At 43.3% G+C, this 15229-nt stretch overlaps 2 protein-coding genes across 2 annotated transcripts in view; both read left to right on the forward strand.

Moving 5' to 3' along the window:
- MICAL2 (microtubule associated monooxygenase, calponin and LIM domain containing 2) overlaps window positions 1-4439 on the forward strand; it is a gene marked incomplete at its 3' end in the record, with an annotated part of 130017 nt that extends 125578 nt beyond the window's left edge. The window contains exons 34-36 of the mRNA XM_082316991.1: window positions 2004-2103; window positions 3319-3392; window positions 4255-4439. Of these exons, the coding sequence (XP_082173117.1) occupies window positions 2004-2103; window positions 3319-3392; window positions 4255-4439 (359 nt within the window). The remainder of the gene's footprint in view (window positions 1-2003; window positions 2104-3318; window positions 3393-4254) is intronic.
- A 9161-nt stretch (window positions 4440-13600) lies between these two features.
- The window catches only part of PARVA (parvin alpha), a gene marked incomplete at its 5' end in the record, with an annotated part of 64605 nt that continues 62976 nt past the window's right edge, over window positions 13601-15229 (forward strand). Inside the window, one exon of the mRNA XM_082317727.1 lies at window positions 13601-13736. Coding sequence (XP_082173853.1) covers window positions 13601-13736 — 136 coding nt within the window. The remainder of the gene's footprint in view (window positions 13737-15229) is intronic.

Below are 15229 nucleotides of genomic sequence, written 5' to 3' on the forward strand. Positions count from 1 at the left end.
GATCCCACAGGGACACATCTCTTACTGCCAAGTTTTAACGGAATCGGGCAGAAATCAGACCAAGATTGCTGTGTCCCCTCCTGCTGCTTTATCCTCGTTTCGTGGTAACTTCAGACTGGGGTCAAATCCTGATGGGAAATCACGGAACTGCACCCAAGCCAGCATGTCTCCTGTCCTCGGCACGGGGGCCCATGTAATTCATCCGACGCTGGCAGGAGGTGACCCGGGCTCTCTGGGATGACAGTGCCTGGTGAAGGCACGCAAATGGGCTGGTGGTCCCAAACACCCAACAATTTCCCTCCTGTTCAGGAAGACTGCTAAACGGCTGCATTGGATGAGATCATTACTGCCTGAAGGAGATGGGCTTTAAACTGTTCTTCCTGAGTGGAGTCAAGTCCTGGCTTTGATGTTAAAGTGAGGGACAGCTGAAGCAGTAGAGGGGCGAGAGGGTAATTCCTGGGGCCAACAACAAAGCACATTTCAAAACGACAACAGAAAGGCATCTGAAATGCTGTTGAGCTGTCCAGGACTCTGCCTATCTCTCCACTTGGTAACCTAGTTTAATGATACTCTTGCAACTGTCATCTCTGAAGCTTGAACCTGAGACCTTTGGGCTTAAATTTCAGTGGTCTCAGTCATCTGAAATAAAGGTGCAATCCTCTTAAAGTAGGAGAAATCACGTAAGTCTTCATCCACAGAAAATAGCCAGGCTGATTTACGGGGATTTTATGCTTGGTTTTCTAGCAGTGTGATGTAAGGACTGAGGAGGAGAGAGCTGTGCTCCCCTGCCTGCTGGCGGCACCTCCTTTTGCTTTGTCCCAGGTCCGGCTGTCCCTGCCTCCAACACGCAGTGGCAGCGTGGCTGGGTGTGCAACGACCACGTGCTGAGGCAGGAGCACGGGCTGGCTGTTGGTTTTATGCTTCTGAAGGGGTCAGCATGTCACCTAAATTGTTGCCTCAACCTGGATTAGTGTAAGATATTTGCTTCCTACAAGTGATCATTATTTTGTGGCAACAGACGGCGGATGGGCAGAGCAGACATTGTGGGAGGTGTGTTTGCGGTGCTATTGCTGCTGCTGTAATTCTGCATCAAAGGGTGGTGGAGTGGTTTTGTTTTGTGAAGAAAATGAATGGAAAATGTAAAGTGATGAGCGTGTTACAAAAAGGATATCAAGGAAAAGAAATACATATGTGCTCTGACTCGCCACTTTAGAACACCCAGGGTTTCTTCATTGCCAAAGATTTTTGTACAGACGGTCTTTTAGGAGCAGTGAAGGCCCTTACCTGGTGAAAGAGAACTCCGTCCTCTTCCGCAAGGCAGAGTCAAGCTATGAGCTCTTTGGGAGAGAGACCATCTTGTGTTTCATGTCTGTATAGTGCCTACCAGTGATGCCCTGGCCCAAAGTGTTACAAAACCACTCAGTAATAATAGATTTGTCCTGTCCCACAGTCTTTCCCGTCATTCAAAGCAGAGGCAGATTTAGAGGTCAGTTGGCAAATGAATGCAAATTTGTAGAGGATTTGTTTGTGCATCTGATGTGCACTGGAAGCAGGGACTAAGTTGATACTTGCCAGCATGTACATCCTGAAGTCCAATTTTGTTAATGGGATATCCATTTATACCTATAGTTCAGCTGCTGGAGTCCAGTATCAACAGAGGAACTATATCATCAAAGGCAGAACTAAGAGAAAGAAAAAGTGCCCATTAAAAAAAGAATGTCTATGTGATTATTTGAAAGAAAAAACTTAACTTCCAAAACAAAAGTGGTTTTAAATCTAATGCCTCCTTAACTGCAATAAACGACAACATTCAACCAAACGTAGACAAGAATGTTATACCTGTTATACTCAGACATTACTGATGTAAGTTACGTACAGAAAAAAAAAATCTACATTTGAACTCACCTAGGTTTACAAATGAGGACTATTTAAAGTAAACTTAACTGGTAAGAGCATTGGAAGCAAAGCTGGTCATGCACACTTAATTCTCCTATTTTAAACAGATTCAGGCACAAAGGATGAAACTCAGATGCTACATGAATGGTTTGAGCTGGTCCTGGAGAAGAATAAATTAATGCGTTATGAGTCTGAGCTCCTGATTATGTAAGTAAGGACAAGCATTAGTACTAAAGATTGGCAGAGGAGAGGGGAAAAGTGTACTCACAATACACCTGAACACCTTGCTGTGTGCTGCGGTTCGAGACTGTCATGGAATAAACGTACCCAGAGTAGCTACAATCTGTCTGGAACACAGATTTTCAGTTGAGCCCTCCTCATTGTTTCCTCTCACAGTGGTTCAATTATTTCAATCCTACACAATACTCTAAATGTAGATGCTCTGCCTTTCCATAATGTGGGTCTAATGAACACTGGGACACTTTCTCCTGTGGAAGCAAAATAGTCTGACAAGTTTATCTCAGTTTTTATTGGACATAGAAAAAGATCTAGGAATTCACTACAGCGATGAAACAAGCAGATACACCAAGCAAATAAAAACCGTCTCAGATGCCACTGTTTGTGGTTGATGGAAACAATATTGGCTGTAGCTCCCTCACCTCCTTGGAAACACACTCAACAGATAGGCGGAGGTGACTCTCAGCTATTTTCTCCACTATTTCTGGGCAATGTGGGACGGCAATGAGAGCTGCAGCGGTCATTACTCACCGCTGGATTTCACACCAGTGCAGGCTGCTCGTTGCCATTTGTCATTTCCATATCACTCAGCCAGCCCCCCACGCTGTGTGCGGAGCTGCAGCCCAGCCGCTGCCTCCAGCTGCACCCCAGTTTCTCCCCAGCTGTGCTGATGCTGCCAGGGGCCAAACCTTTTCTTTCCCCTTCGATTGTCATTGGGTGTTGTGGTAGCAATGCTCCCTGCTCACACTGTCTGCAAAGCAGAGTTAAAAAAGCAAAAGTAGGCTGCTTTTATCACTGCAGGACACACAACGTTGTTGTCTGGATGTGTTCACGTGTTAATTCCCTTGCCTCAGGACCTGTTCCTGTGCGGAGGGCCTGGCAGGGCCCTTCGTGTGTGGGACCATTCAGTCCTATCCAGAATTACATTGTGGGTGCCACCAACAAAGCATAGCTGGTTAAAGCCTGAAGTGTTGCAGTGTATGAGGGAACTGAATCTGATACATAATGCAAAAGGTGGTAGTGGTTGCTGTGGCAATGTAGGCACAGGCAAACCTTTTAGCCTTGACTGCCCATGAGGAGAAAATACTGAATAAACAGAACACAGAATCTCTTCGTTGAAATAATATTAACATATATGTCTTTACTGAAAAAAAGGTTATTTAACGTACTTTATATTGTATCTAGAGCCCAAGAACTAGAACTGGAGGACCACCAAAGCAGGTTGGAACAAAAGCTGAGAGAGAAAATGGCCATTGATGGTAAGTCCAAGGGGAGAGTATGCTCCAGGCCACAATGATAGACTATGCTTGTACACATCCCTGTTTGCTCCAAAAAAGGACCAGAGTGGCTGAGGCTCTTCCTCCTGTGCTCTTCTGCAACTGCAGCTCAGCCACCAAAATGCAACTTGTGAGATCTTCTCCTCTGAATTCTAGTGAAGACAGCTAAGCTAACCTGTCCAGTTTTACACTGAACTGGACCAGAAGCACTCGCACATGTAATTCCATTAATTGTTCTGTGCAGGCAGCAACATCCAGCTAACATGCAATGATGGGCAGCAATGGAAAGTAATGTCTTCACCTGAACACAAAAAAGTTTGTCTGCTTTTATGTTAACTGCGGCATTACGGGTTACTGCAGTATTTTGGAACTGCTTTTAGGTACTTGGGATTACAGTTTTGGGGAGGAGCACTGAATACCCCAAAATATCCTGTTGTGTTCTAAGCATGTGGATTATAAGTGATGGCAGTTTTCAATACATTTTCTGAAAAATACTTTCCATTTTCTTACAGGTACTGCATTTCACAGTTGGGCTTTTTACTGTGTAAACTAAATTTGAACTCCAGTTTAAATGTTTTTATAAACAAGTAGTGCTCTTGCTACCCCTTCCCATCTAAGTTTTGCTAAAAGATCTACTCTAGACGTTAAGAGCCTTAATGCTCAACCTTAAGTGGCCCAAATGCAGGAGAATTTTTCCCTGAACAGTAACATGAAAAATATTAACTGCTATTGACTTAATTGGTCATTTACTATAATATTAATTCAAGCTGTACATCAACAGTTAAAATGCAAAGTGTAACAACAGAGTGACCTGGATTTTAACCTCTTTTTTATGATCTTTTAGACAGCCTTAAAGATGAGATGGATCTGAACGAAGAGGATGAAATTTTTACTGAGATGATGAAAGTGGTTGAAGAAAGGGACAAACTTGTGTCTACCTTAGAGGAGCAGAGAGTGAAAGAAAAAGCAGAAGACCAGCACTTTGAAAGCATTATATTATCTAGAGGCTATCAGCTGAGCAGGATTTAAACAGCCACACATGATATTCGTAATCATGGAGATATAGTCTTCTGAAAAATGAAGGAATTCAAATTTAAAATCAGTTTATTTGGGAAACACGTCGTTTTGTTATCAAAATCTCTTAAGCGGTTCTTTTGCTCATAGCAGAGTGAGTCATTCCACTGTCAGCTTAAAGGATCATGGGAGTAGAGAATAGGACTGAATTTACCTGTCTGGTGGGCATCAAGGTCTGTGAAAGGGAAGTCAGAGCTCTGTTGTTTTCTTGGAATTTTATTTTAATGCTGAGAACAGAGTTTCTGAGAAACACGATGACATCATTTAGTATTTTTGAGACAGCATTACTTTCCATCTGTTTGTCTGAATCTGTATGTGGTTTTGTTAATATTTTGGCACAGCCAAGCCATGGTGAACTATTTAAAGGTCAGAAAGCGAGCATCTCATAAAAATAAGGTTAGTTTTTATTTCTGGTGGAGGAAGGGTCATTTGACTAATAACTACATATAAGCGCTCATTAAAACTACTGTAAATGCAATATCAGAAATTAATTTTCCAGGTATTTGTGAGTTTTAGTGCACTGTGTGTTTTTGGACAAGAAGTTAAAGCAATATTAAATCCTACATTTTGTAAAGTGGTAAGAGATTATCAAAGGGGTGACTACCCTTAAAACTTACATGCTCAAAAAAGCTTTTGTATTAAGGTCTTTAAAATATGCTAAATGATAATTCAAAAATAGTAATCCAGACCCAATTAGTATTTATAGGGTAGGCTTTACAACTGCTTGATAAAATACATCACAAATAGTATCATAGGGTGTGATGAGTGGTGTAGCAGTTAAAGATCTCCCTGAGAATAATTCCTCAAAAGGACTGCAAAAAATTTTGAGTTCGTAATGTCAACATTTGATAGAAAATATTGGGGGTACATTTAAACTACATTTATCTTGCTGCTTAAGAATATATGCATATTTTTGCTTAAAGGAACTATCATCTATCTTTTTTGTACATGCATTTGTAGATATTGGCAAAGCAGATGTACAGAAATTCTCATTAGTATTTGGTGTAATTTAAGTACTTAAATCTGAGATAATTCTGCAATTTAAGATTGGTAGTATTGCCAACTGTATGTATGATGCACTAGGTTTTCAAATTGAAAAAAACAAGGAGAAACTCAAAGACTGTTTCTTTTTGAATATCATTTTACCTCATGCTCTGAGAAGATTTGATGTTCTTGTTATTTCATGAATGGTGCTAATTTGCGGCAATTGCCTATGGTACAGCCAAAGCTAGAAGCATTCCTGTTACAAAAGCTTTAAACTAAAAAACCTCTTGGTAAGTACTTGTAGGGTAACAGACACACTGGATACTGTCACAATAATTTATGAATTATATTAAGTTTTACTGTATTGTAAGAAATTTAAAATACCCTTTCTAAAGATAAAAGCAAGACTTTACTGTTGACCACAGATAAATAATATATCTCTATTGGTGCAAGTAATATACTACTGTTCCACAATATTTATGTATTTATATTTATTTATTAGACTGTTTAAAGAGGGTAAGAGTGTCTGGTTACATTTTACAGTTTGGATGTTGTCTCTGATTCTGATTGATAAATGTGTATTTCTAACAGCTATGTATAGGTAAAGCTGTGCATTGTAGAGTAGATAGCTTTATCGATTTGGTAAATAATTAGTAATACAATATTAATTCAGATTTTTAAACAATGTTCTCAGTCACCATAACTTGAAGGGATAACCTTAAAACATAGTATGTAGGGCTTTAACAATATAATTTGTCTTTCATTGAGGTGGAAAGACACAGCAGAATCCTTGAATGTGTTCCAAATCGCCATCAGGCTTTTTTTTTTTCTTCTGTCATTCATAGGCTAAGCATACCTGATCTTCAATTACATTTTTATTGAGATAGATTGCAGTGATTCTTTTTTAAACTAACTCTATTACTTAATATTGACATAAAGTAGGAGCAGGCAGGACAGCAATAAATACTTTGATTTTTCTCCGTTGAGATCTGCTGGTATTTTCAGTTTTGTGGACAAAATTTCTGGATTTATCACTGTTCCCAGACACCTCATGTAATCCTGTAGAACAAGACTGTCTAGAACATCTATTACAGTTTTCTGTACAAAACGGAGAGTCATAATGCTTTCAAGGTATTTTTAAAAAGTTTTAAAGCAAACTTCTTAGTGCTTTGCACAGGAGGGGAATTCTGTTATGTCAGTCAAAGACTGGGTTTTTTTCACCTCACTTTTACAATCTAAAAAGTCCATTCACCTTAGTGTTGCTGCCGTAGAAAGAGGAGGAAGAAGGGCAGCCTCAGAGAAACATGATGCCCTAGTCCTGAGGAGAAGATGGCTCTCCTCTACTGAAGTCCAGTCTGCTTGCCCAGGGGAGATGCACATACTGCAATCAGTTGGGTTCAGGTTGCTCTGAATTGTATATAAGCCCTGAGATTTCAGTTTACAGCAGATACCTGTTTGGCTATAAAGCCAAACATGAAAGGGTGCTTTCCTTTTAGCTCCAAAGATTTGAGTTCTTGAGAGTATTAGAGTCAACAGAAGCTGAAGGCCATCAGCATTTTACAGCCCTCAAAAATATTCTTTGCTAAAAAAGGTACTTTTCTGGATGCCATGTGGTCATAATGCATGCTCCACCCAAAACCATGTGTTTGCTCTTGGCTGGAAAAACCTGTCACACTACTATTACCCTGCCTGATATTAAGTACCTCAAAAGATTAGATCCAAAAATGAACTGTGCAAGTGATTTAGAAAAATACTAAACTCTTAACTCATTTAAAGCAGGTCTTCATATATCGTGAGAGTAGAGAAGGAGGGAAAAAAAGAGGAGCTATGTGCACTGTTCGCAGGTCAATTTAATATGGTTGGCTTGTATTAGAAATGTATTTAAACATTGGTTTGGTTATGAGTCTTCTTGCTGCTCAATCTTTTCTGTAAATTGACTCACTAACAGTAGGTTTGTTCATTTTTAAGTCCTTGGCATTGTCATTTTTGAGTATAATGTGATGTGCTGAAACATATTGACTATGTCTAAATGGACTAGATGTGAACAATTTTCTATTTGAAAAAATAAAATTATATCTCACTCTCTGAAGTCCCTGAATCATTTCCATAGCAATTTCTCTCCACTGATATCTACAATGTAGTAATGTGTGTCTAGGAAAGATCTATAGGTAAGAAATTATATCAGTTTCTTAATTCATATTCTGGTAAGTATATCATACCATCTTGCCGTTCACAGATTCATTTTTTAGTTTAGAAATAATGACACCCTGAAGTTAGAGGGCGTTACAGCCCTACCTTTAACACAAGCGGTTGCAAACTCCATGAGATCAACACCTTCCTCACATTCTTACATAGGAATTCACCACCTAATTTCCTTAGGCATGACATACAAATTAGAACAGCTCCTTGAAGACTTGAAGGAAAAGTGTCACTGCATGGATGACTAAGAATTGGTGATCAAAACCTTAATTGCCAATTTTCAAATTCCAGTAAATTTACCTCTATCAGGTCATCTCGTTTTGTTGCTTTCTACCAGTGGGAGAGCCTTCAGAGCAAGACAAGCTGCTGCTCGAGATGAGAGAAGTAGATAAGCAAGATTTGGGCTTATGTTAGTGCCTGCACCGTTGTCCCCTGCTCAATGACTCTGAACCGATTGATAGTTCTTTTCTCTTCAGAGGACAGATGGACAGCTGCTTCTCTTCAGAGGTCAAGGTAATTTTTGGCATATTTGAACAGAGGTTTTTGTTCTACTGTCATGTCCTTTCCCTTCCATCTTGCATGCCTCAGAGGCAGATGGATGTGGTGGCGACTCCTCTGATAATACCACACATAAGTTCTCAGGACTGCACAGGAATTACCTGCCTGCTAGGTTTATTGGAAGTAATACATCAAACTTTTATCTGTGTTCAAAACCTTGCAGCCACGTTGACTTCTCCAGCTGTTGACCAGCTGGCTAAGGACTTGGCTGGCCCAGGAGCAGGATGTGGGTAGAAATGCCACCATAGCAATTTACTGAGGCTCCCCTCCTATTCACAGCACACACACACACTTGTCCCCTCTTCAAAAGATCATAGATCTAAAGAAACTCAATTGGACAAGAATTTCAGGAAAAGGATTTTGTAAGCCACTATTCGACTCAAGATCAATCCATTTGCCCCCCAAGGTAAAGGAATGCCACACTGATTTTTAGGGTATTTGGCTAGGTTTCTCTGGGCACAGGCAACAAACTTAGAGGTCTTGTGCTTTGAAACCTCTGCTTTTTAGCCCAATGCATATCTGATTTCAACTGAGAATTTCACTTTAGTATAGTAGTCTCTTTCCAAAAGATACACTCTGTATTCTTTCTTGATTGAGCAAGTAACAGGATGTGGCTTAGCAGATTGGAGATACTGTACATCTTTTAAGACAAGCTACTGCTAAGATCTAAAGTTGCCCCTGCTGGGTTTTGCATGGACCATAGAGTTTTTGCATAGTTCAGCACGATGCGTTTGCCATGTTAGCATGCAAAGACTATCCCTGCAGCCTTCACGGCAGCCACGTCTCATGAACCTAGATCCTGGCAAATACTCTGTCATGAGTAAGGTACTTGCTGGATTTCACCTAAATCTCTTTGCCTAATATTTATGAACAAATTGTGGTTCCTTCTGTTGGTTCTAATGAACTACGGAAAGAGACCTGGTGGCCCTGCATGCCAGCAATGCGCTTGCTGGAATATTCATATAACATAGATGTACAAAATTACAGGCACAAGTGAAGGACACAAGTTAAGCCTATTAAGAAAAAATCATAATATTTATTTTTTTGTAAAACTACCTCAAGAAGGCCAGATGTCAATGCAAGTAAGCTTGGCCAGGTATTTATAAATAACTGATTGATGGAACAACACGTTATCAGAAGCATTAAATACCAGGATGATGTTCTCATCTTACTGAAAAGTTTTATACGTTTTTCCTCATTGCATCTTAGTCTATCTTTTTGCTCCTTGATGTACAACAAAAAATACATTGTACGTTTTAAGAATCTGGTTGGAAATACTCTGATACTTTTATGAAACTATGTTAATTTATTATTTGTTATATTGTTTATTTAAAGAGAAGATTCTTATCCCAAAGAAGTTACAAGCTGAGTAGAAAGCATAGCTCTGGTTTAAATTCAAGCATAAGCATATGCTCAATCTTAAATTCACTTTGTGAGCTGGAAACAAATTTATTTCCAAGTGTGAGTTTTAGATGATGGTGGCAATGAAAATTTGGAACCCTTCAACCCCTGATATTGATGCTTTCTGCTGTTATAATGTAGCCACACAGGGATGATCCGTCAACCCTGGGCCTGTCTGACAGGGTCTGAAATCCCAAAGTCCTTTGGGATGTATAAACTTTCTTGTATGGGCATGGAATGAGAGATGTGGATGTACAAATGCCAGCCAGGTATGGCTGTGCTTTAGCCTGCTCCCTGCACTGCCTCTCCCAGCACTTGCAGAGGTGGCCACTGCCTGCAGCCGCGTCAAGAGGAGTGGGGCTTCCCCATGAAATTCAAAAACCCTTTTCTTCAGGACAGGGCTGGAGGCAGCTCATGCTTCCCAGGCTCCTGGGCTGCCAGCGTCGGCCACAGCCTTACCTCACCTGAGGGAGCAGGTGCCTTGCGTGTCTTGCTCACGGACATGTGCAGGAGCGCCGGGTCCTGCCAGAGATGTTATCTCCAGGTATTTTGTGGCGCACTCAGGAAAATCCCGATCAAGAAATAGATGTTAAACACCTGCAAAGTAACCTGTATGGAAATGCCTTCTTTTCTAAGCAGGCTCTTTTAATGTGCTGTTAACTGTTACTCAGGGTGGGGCGGGCATGTTCAGCAGTTAACCGCACAGAATTGGCAGGTCGGTAGTAGGCTGACTGCAAATACTTAGAAAAATAAAGAGGGTAGACTTCCATCTAGTTCTGTTCTTCCCAAAGTCAGTGAAGGGCGTTACTGTAGGCAATCACGGCAATAGCAGCAGGTTGATAAAACATTTTTGAAAATTCCACTTCCACTCTTTAAATGACCAAATGGTCAAAAGGCTAGAGTAGAAGTACACCTAGGAGAAAAATGTTAGGAGAAAACTCAAAGACAAATGAATATTTATTACACAGCCTTAACCAGCCTGGCTGCTGCAGTGCTCTTTCTTACTAGCCTAGCCCATGGATGGTATATTATGTACCCTGCCTCTTCCGCCTCATTTGGGAAGTAAGACTCTGTTCGTGATCATTCTGAGTCCCGTAGTAAAAGAAATAAAAACCAGGTGTGCATGGACAGATACACAGGTGAATAAGAATTATTTGAGTGTGTGGATTTAGCCTTCTTTTATTGCCTGGCAAAAATATATATGTGATCAGGATACAATTAATTTGAGCTACTGGTTGGCTCATCTGTAAGAACAAGGCGCTGACAGGGAGCACAGTGAGAGTTCTCGTGGTCTGCTCCAGATTTCTATATGCCAGATGCAGTGGGGCCAGCCTAAACAGCAGCCTGCTGACTGCTGTGTCCTGTGTGTGGGATCATGAGGCATGATCATGAAAGTATTCAATTATCAACTATAAAGCAGAGCAAAAACCTAGCCAAACAAAAATCCCCACTGAATTTATATGCAGCTTTTATTTGTGGTTAAAATACTGTATAAATAAGAGCTAGCCATTTAAAATCAGCATTCCTATATCTGCCATAATTTAGACCTTGTCCGTATCTTTAAGGCCTTTTATGCTGAATGCAATATTAATTTAAGGTCATATGTCCATATATATTCCCAGATCAAAAGACAAAAAAGTAGCATATGTAGTTCTAAATTTAAGATACAGGGGAAAAAAAAGTTGTAACTATCCTCAAGGAGAAACATCGTAAGTGGAAAAACACTGCAATAATATTATACCCAAAGAACTGCCAATAAATTCTGAAAGAAACCCATAAAAAAAAACCCCAGTAAACTTAAGTCTGTCTGTTGCTTTAGCATTATTACTTAAAGCACACAGTATTTGTGTTTCCAGATCTGATAAAGCAGATTTTAAACACATTAAGTTTCATTTAAAATTTATTTTCTCCTTGTGATGTAAAACACTCATAGCTCATGAGGCTATTCAATAAGTAATATTGCATTTGTCATTAATTTACATATGCTGAGCGTAGTGAAATAGGAAAGAAAGATGCTGAGTCGTTTCAGCTATTTTGTGTGAGACTTGGCAAATGCATGTTGAATTCTGACTTCCCCATACTGCGCAAGCCAGCACCTGTTACTGTTCGTGAGGTATCTGGCTTGTTCCTTCTGTCTTTAATGGAAATGTAGTGGTAAAGGCAAGCACACTTGTGCTTGCCAAAATGCGGTCTCTTTTGCTGTGCCCACAAAATCCTATATTGACATCTACGTATAGTTATTTGGGTCCAAATGGAGACTTCGTTGGGTCATTGCTCTGTTTGTAAATGCCACAGATTCACATGCATCTAAAAAGGGGCTTGACGTGTTTATTTCTCCTTCTTTTGAAATAGCCTTTTATTATGTTCTTAAAAATTATTCAAAACTGTTCATCTCCTAATCTATGCACTGTGTGAGTAGCACTTCTGTAAAAAGAGAATAACGTGTGAAATTGGGACTGTTCTGTAAACAACAGCCCTGAGACACGATCGGTGCTGCGAGCCAGAGAGCAAATGTAAGGAAAGGAGAGATTGTGCTAACCGCTGGGGCTCATTCCTGCTTTTAACTGATGGCAGTATGGATGAATAAAGTTTTTCTCCAGGGCATATACTAACTGCAGGCAACAAATATGCATTGATGTCTACCCCTCATCAGCTAACCAATGTTACCGGCTTGTAAAAACACAACAATTATTAGCCGATTTAGAAATATCCTCATGGTAATTTCATTTCACTTATTATGCCTAATGGATAGCTAGATATTTGCATGAAATGTGTGTGGCTTTTTGCCTGAATTGTTAATCGAGTGATTAAGTGGTAAGTGAAAGTAGTGCATCCAGATGACAGTAATGCCGTTCCAGTCCTGGGTGCCTCCTGAACCAGTCACAGCAAATTATGTGTTTTAAAGATACTTCTCTCTTAAGCTACTCATCTGCAAATCAAAGCAGGATTGGTACAGGCAATCTATCATGCTAAGTCACCTTTCTTTCCCGCAGTTGGTTTCTTTTGTAGAAGTGGATACGACGATGCCCGCTGCCTCTGACCACAGATGTAGCAGAAACCTACAGGCAGGAGAGCTGCTTTGCAAAATGTGCTCAAGCCTGAAATGTATGTAGTAAGCTTGAACTTTAACTTGTACAAAACTATTCAGTGAGACTTTATTACCTCATTAATTCTTATCTATCGGTGCTGACCACGAGGTGTAGAAACATCTGCCTGCAGCTGCCACCCCTCATCCTTCCAGAGCCTTCACTTACGACTAGTTATGGATGAATTGAGCTGTCTGAGCCCTGGTTGCCTGTTTATACTTTTGGCACCCACGTTAACTAGTACTCTCGTGCGTGTGGTCACCTACGTTGGTGCGTTTGACCAACCAGCCTGAGTCAGTGACCGGCTCCGCTGCAAGGCAGCACAGAGGTGGATGGACCGTGGGGCGAGGCACCCTCCTGCGCCTCAGTGTACAGCCGGCCACCCAAAACGCTACGGGTCCCCCAGCTGGGAGGGCAGCACAGCCTTCATACCACCCTGGGGCTGCAGCCCTCCTCGAGGCCCGGGCTTTCTCCTTCCCGGGGCTGTGTGAAACACCCTTTTCCTGAGCCTGAGGGACCAGACCTTGCGGGTGGCTAAAACGAGGACCTTCGGCCCATGGCTGAACCCCCTGAGAGGGGCAGGTAGGGGCGCCCGTTGGGCTGAGGAGAGGGGGCCGTTGGGCTGAGGAGAGGGGGCCGTTGGGCTGAGGAGGGGCCCGGCGGCGGGAGCAGTGCGAGGGGAGCGGGCCCTCCCCGGCGGGCGCCGAGCGGGCGGGAGGGCGGGCGGGAGGGAGGGAAGGAGCGGGAGAGCCGGGAGAGCGGAGCAGGAGCTGCCTCAAATGCTTGAAATAATTCCGCTTCCGTTCAGAGCCGGGAGCAGCCTCCCACGGCGCCGGGGCCTCGGACCCGTCTCCTCCATCCCCGAGCGCCGGCGGCGGCTGGGCCATCATGGCAACCTCCCCCCAGAAGTCCCCTTCTTCCCCCAAGTCCCCCACCCCAAAATCTCCCCCGTCCAGAAAGAAAGATGACTCCTTCCTGGGCAAGCTCGGCGGCACGCTGGCGAGGAGGAAAAAAGCCAAAGAAGGTAAAAATTACAGGTTTGCACGTTTCCTGGGAGTTACCTTGAAATGGGGGGTGGGAGGAGGAGGAGACGGGCAGAGGAAAAGGCTCTGGGGAGCGGGAGGAAGGGGCTGACTGGGGAAGGACGCGCGGGGTGGGGTGGGCAGGCGAGCAGCGAGGGAGGAGCGCGCCCCCTCGTCCCCGCGGCTTCGCCGGCACCGGGCGGGGGCCCCGGTGCCGCTCCCCGGTGCCGCTCCCCGGTGCCGCTCCCCGGTGCCAGCGCGTCACGACGGAGAAACGCGGGAGCCGGCCCGGAGACACCCCGCCGCCGCCGCCGCTGACGGCCCCCCGCGCCGCGGCGGGCTGGGCGCTGCGGCCGAGGCGGGCCCGCCGCACCGCGGGCCGGGCGGTGGCGGCGGCGGCGGCGGCGGGGGGAGACGCGGAGCTCGGGGCGGGCGAGCGGTGCCCCCCGTGTGGGGGGCAGTGCTGAGCTCGTACCGCGGGCCGGGGTCGGAGAGGGGCAGGGCAGGGCGGGCCGGGGTGCCCGGGCTGGGGAAGGGGAGCGTTTCCCCGCCGTAGGCGAAGCGCTCCGGCGGGCGAGGGCCGCGGCGGCCTGCGGGCCCGCTAGGCCTGCGGGCCCGAGCGCCTCGCAGCTCCGCGCAGCTGGGGAGGGCCTGGGGCTTGTCCAGGGTGCGGGCACAGCCCGTCAGGAGTACTCGCCTTTTAAGTTGTGGTGCAAAAACCCAAAACCTGGATGCTTGCGTACTCTTTGACTTGTAACGTGTTGCCTTATATTGGTGTACAGCAGGATCAATATACGTTGCTCTGGGAAACCAGTGTAATGCACACAACTGATTTAATGTTTCTAATTGTAATCATTCCTCAAAGGCTTAAAATTTAACCTGATTATTCCTGTACTAAGCAAAAAACCTTTGCCTTACAACAATCGACCTTGGAAGAATACTGAGCATGTACAAGAGTCTGGTTCTTTGTCCATACATGTGAATGAATTAATATCCACCCCTTACTGAATCGGCCTATTTAAAATCCCATGAGACAGAGAATTGGAATTTAACCTCACTCACCCGTCATTTTCACAGCTGATGTTAAGTTAAATGCGATGCATATAGAACCAAAGTAACAGTCACTTCAGAACAGTTTTTCAAGCAATGTTCATTCTTGCAAAGAAGGGTATTATGCTCAGCAGACCCTTGCTTCTAACGCATACCTGGGTAATGAAACCAGGCACAGTATTTCAGAGTAGCACCAGTGCTGCAGACAAAGATGATATAACTTTGGCAAGTACAGCCCCTCACTCTGTAACTGTCATGTCATCTTTCTGAAATGCACGGTCTTGCTTTTCAATTAAAACACATGTGGCATGATTGTGCTCACATTAGTTGGCTTTTTCTGGTCATTGCAGATGGCCCAGAAGTTGATGAAATGGCAAATAATGGCAAATTTCATTAGTTACCCAGCTTGTTATATTATTCTCTTAGGGTATTCATGAATATTAAT

This window comes from Platalea leucorodia, assembly GCF_965183815.1.
Source record: "Platalea leucorodia genome assembly, chromosome: 7".
Classification (NCBI taxonomy): domain Eukaryota; kingdom Metazoa; phylum Chordata; class Aves; order Pelecaniformes; family Threskiornithidae; genus Platalea; species Platalea leucorodia.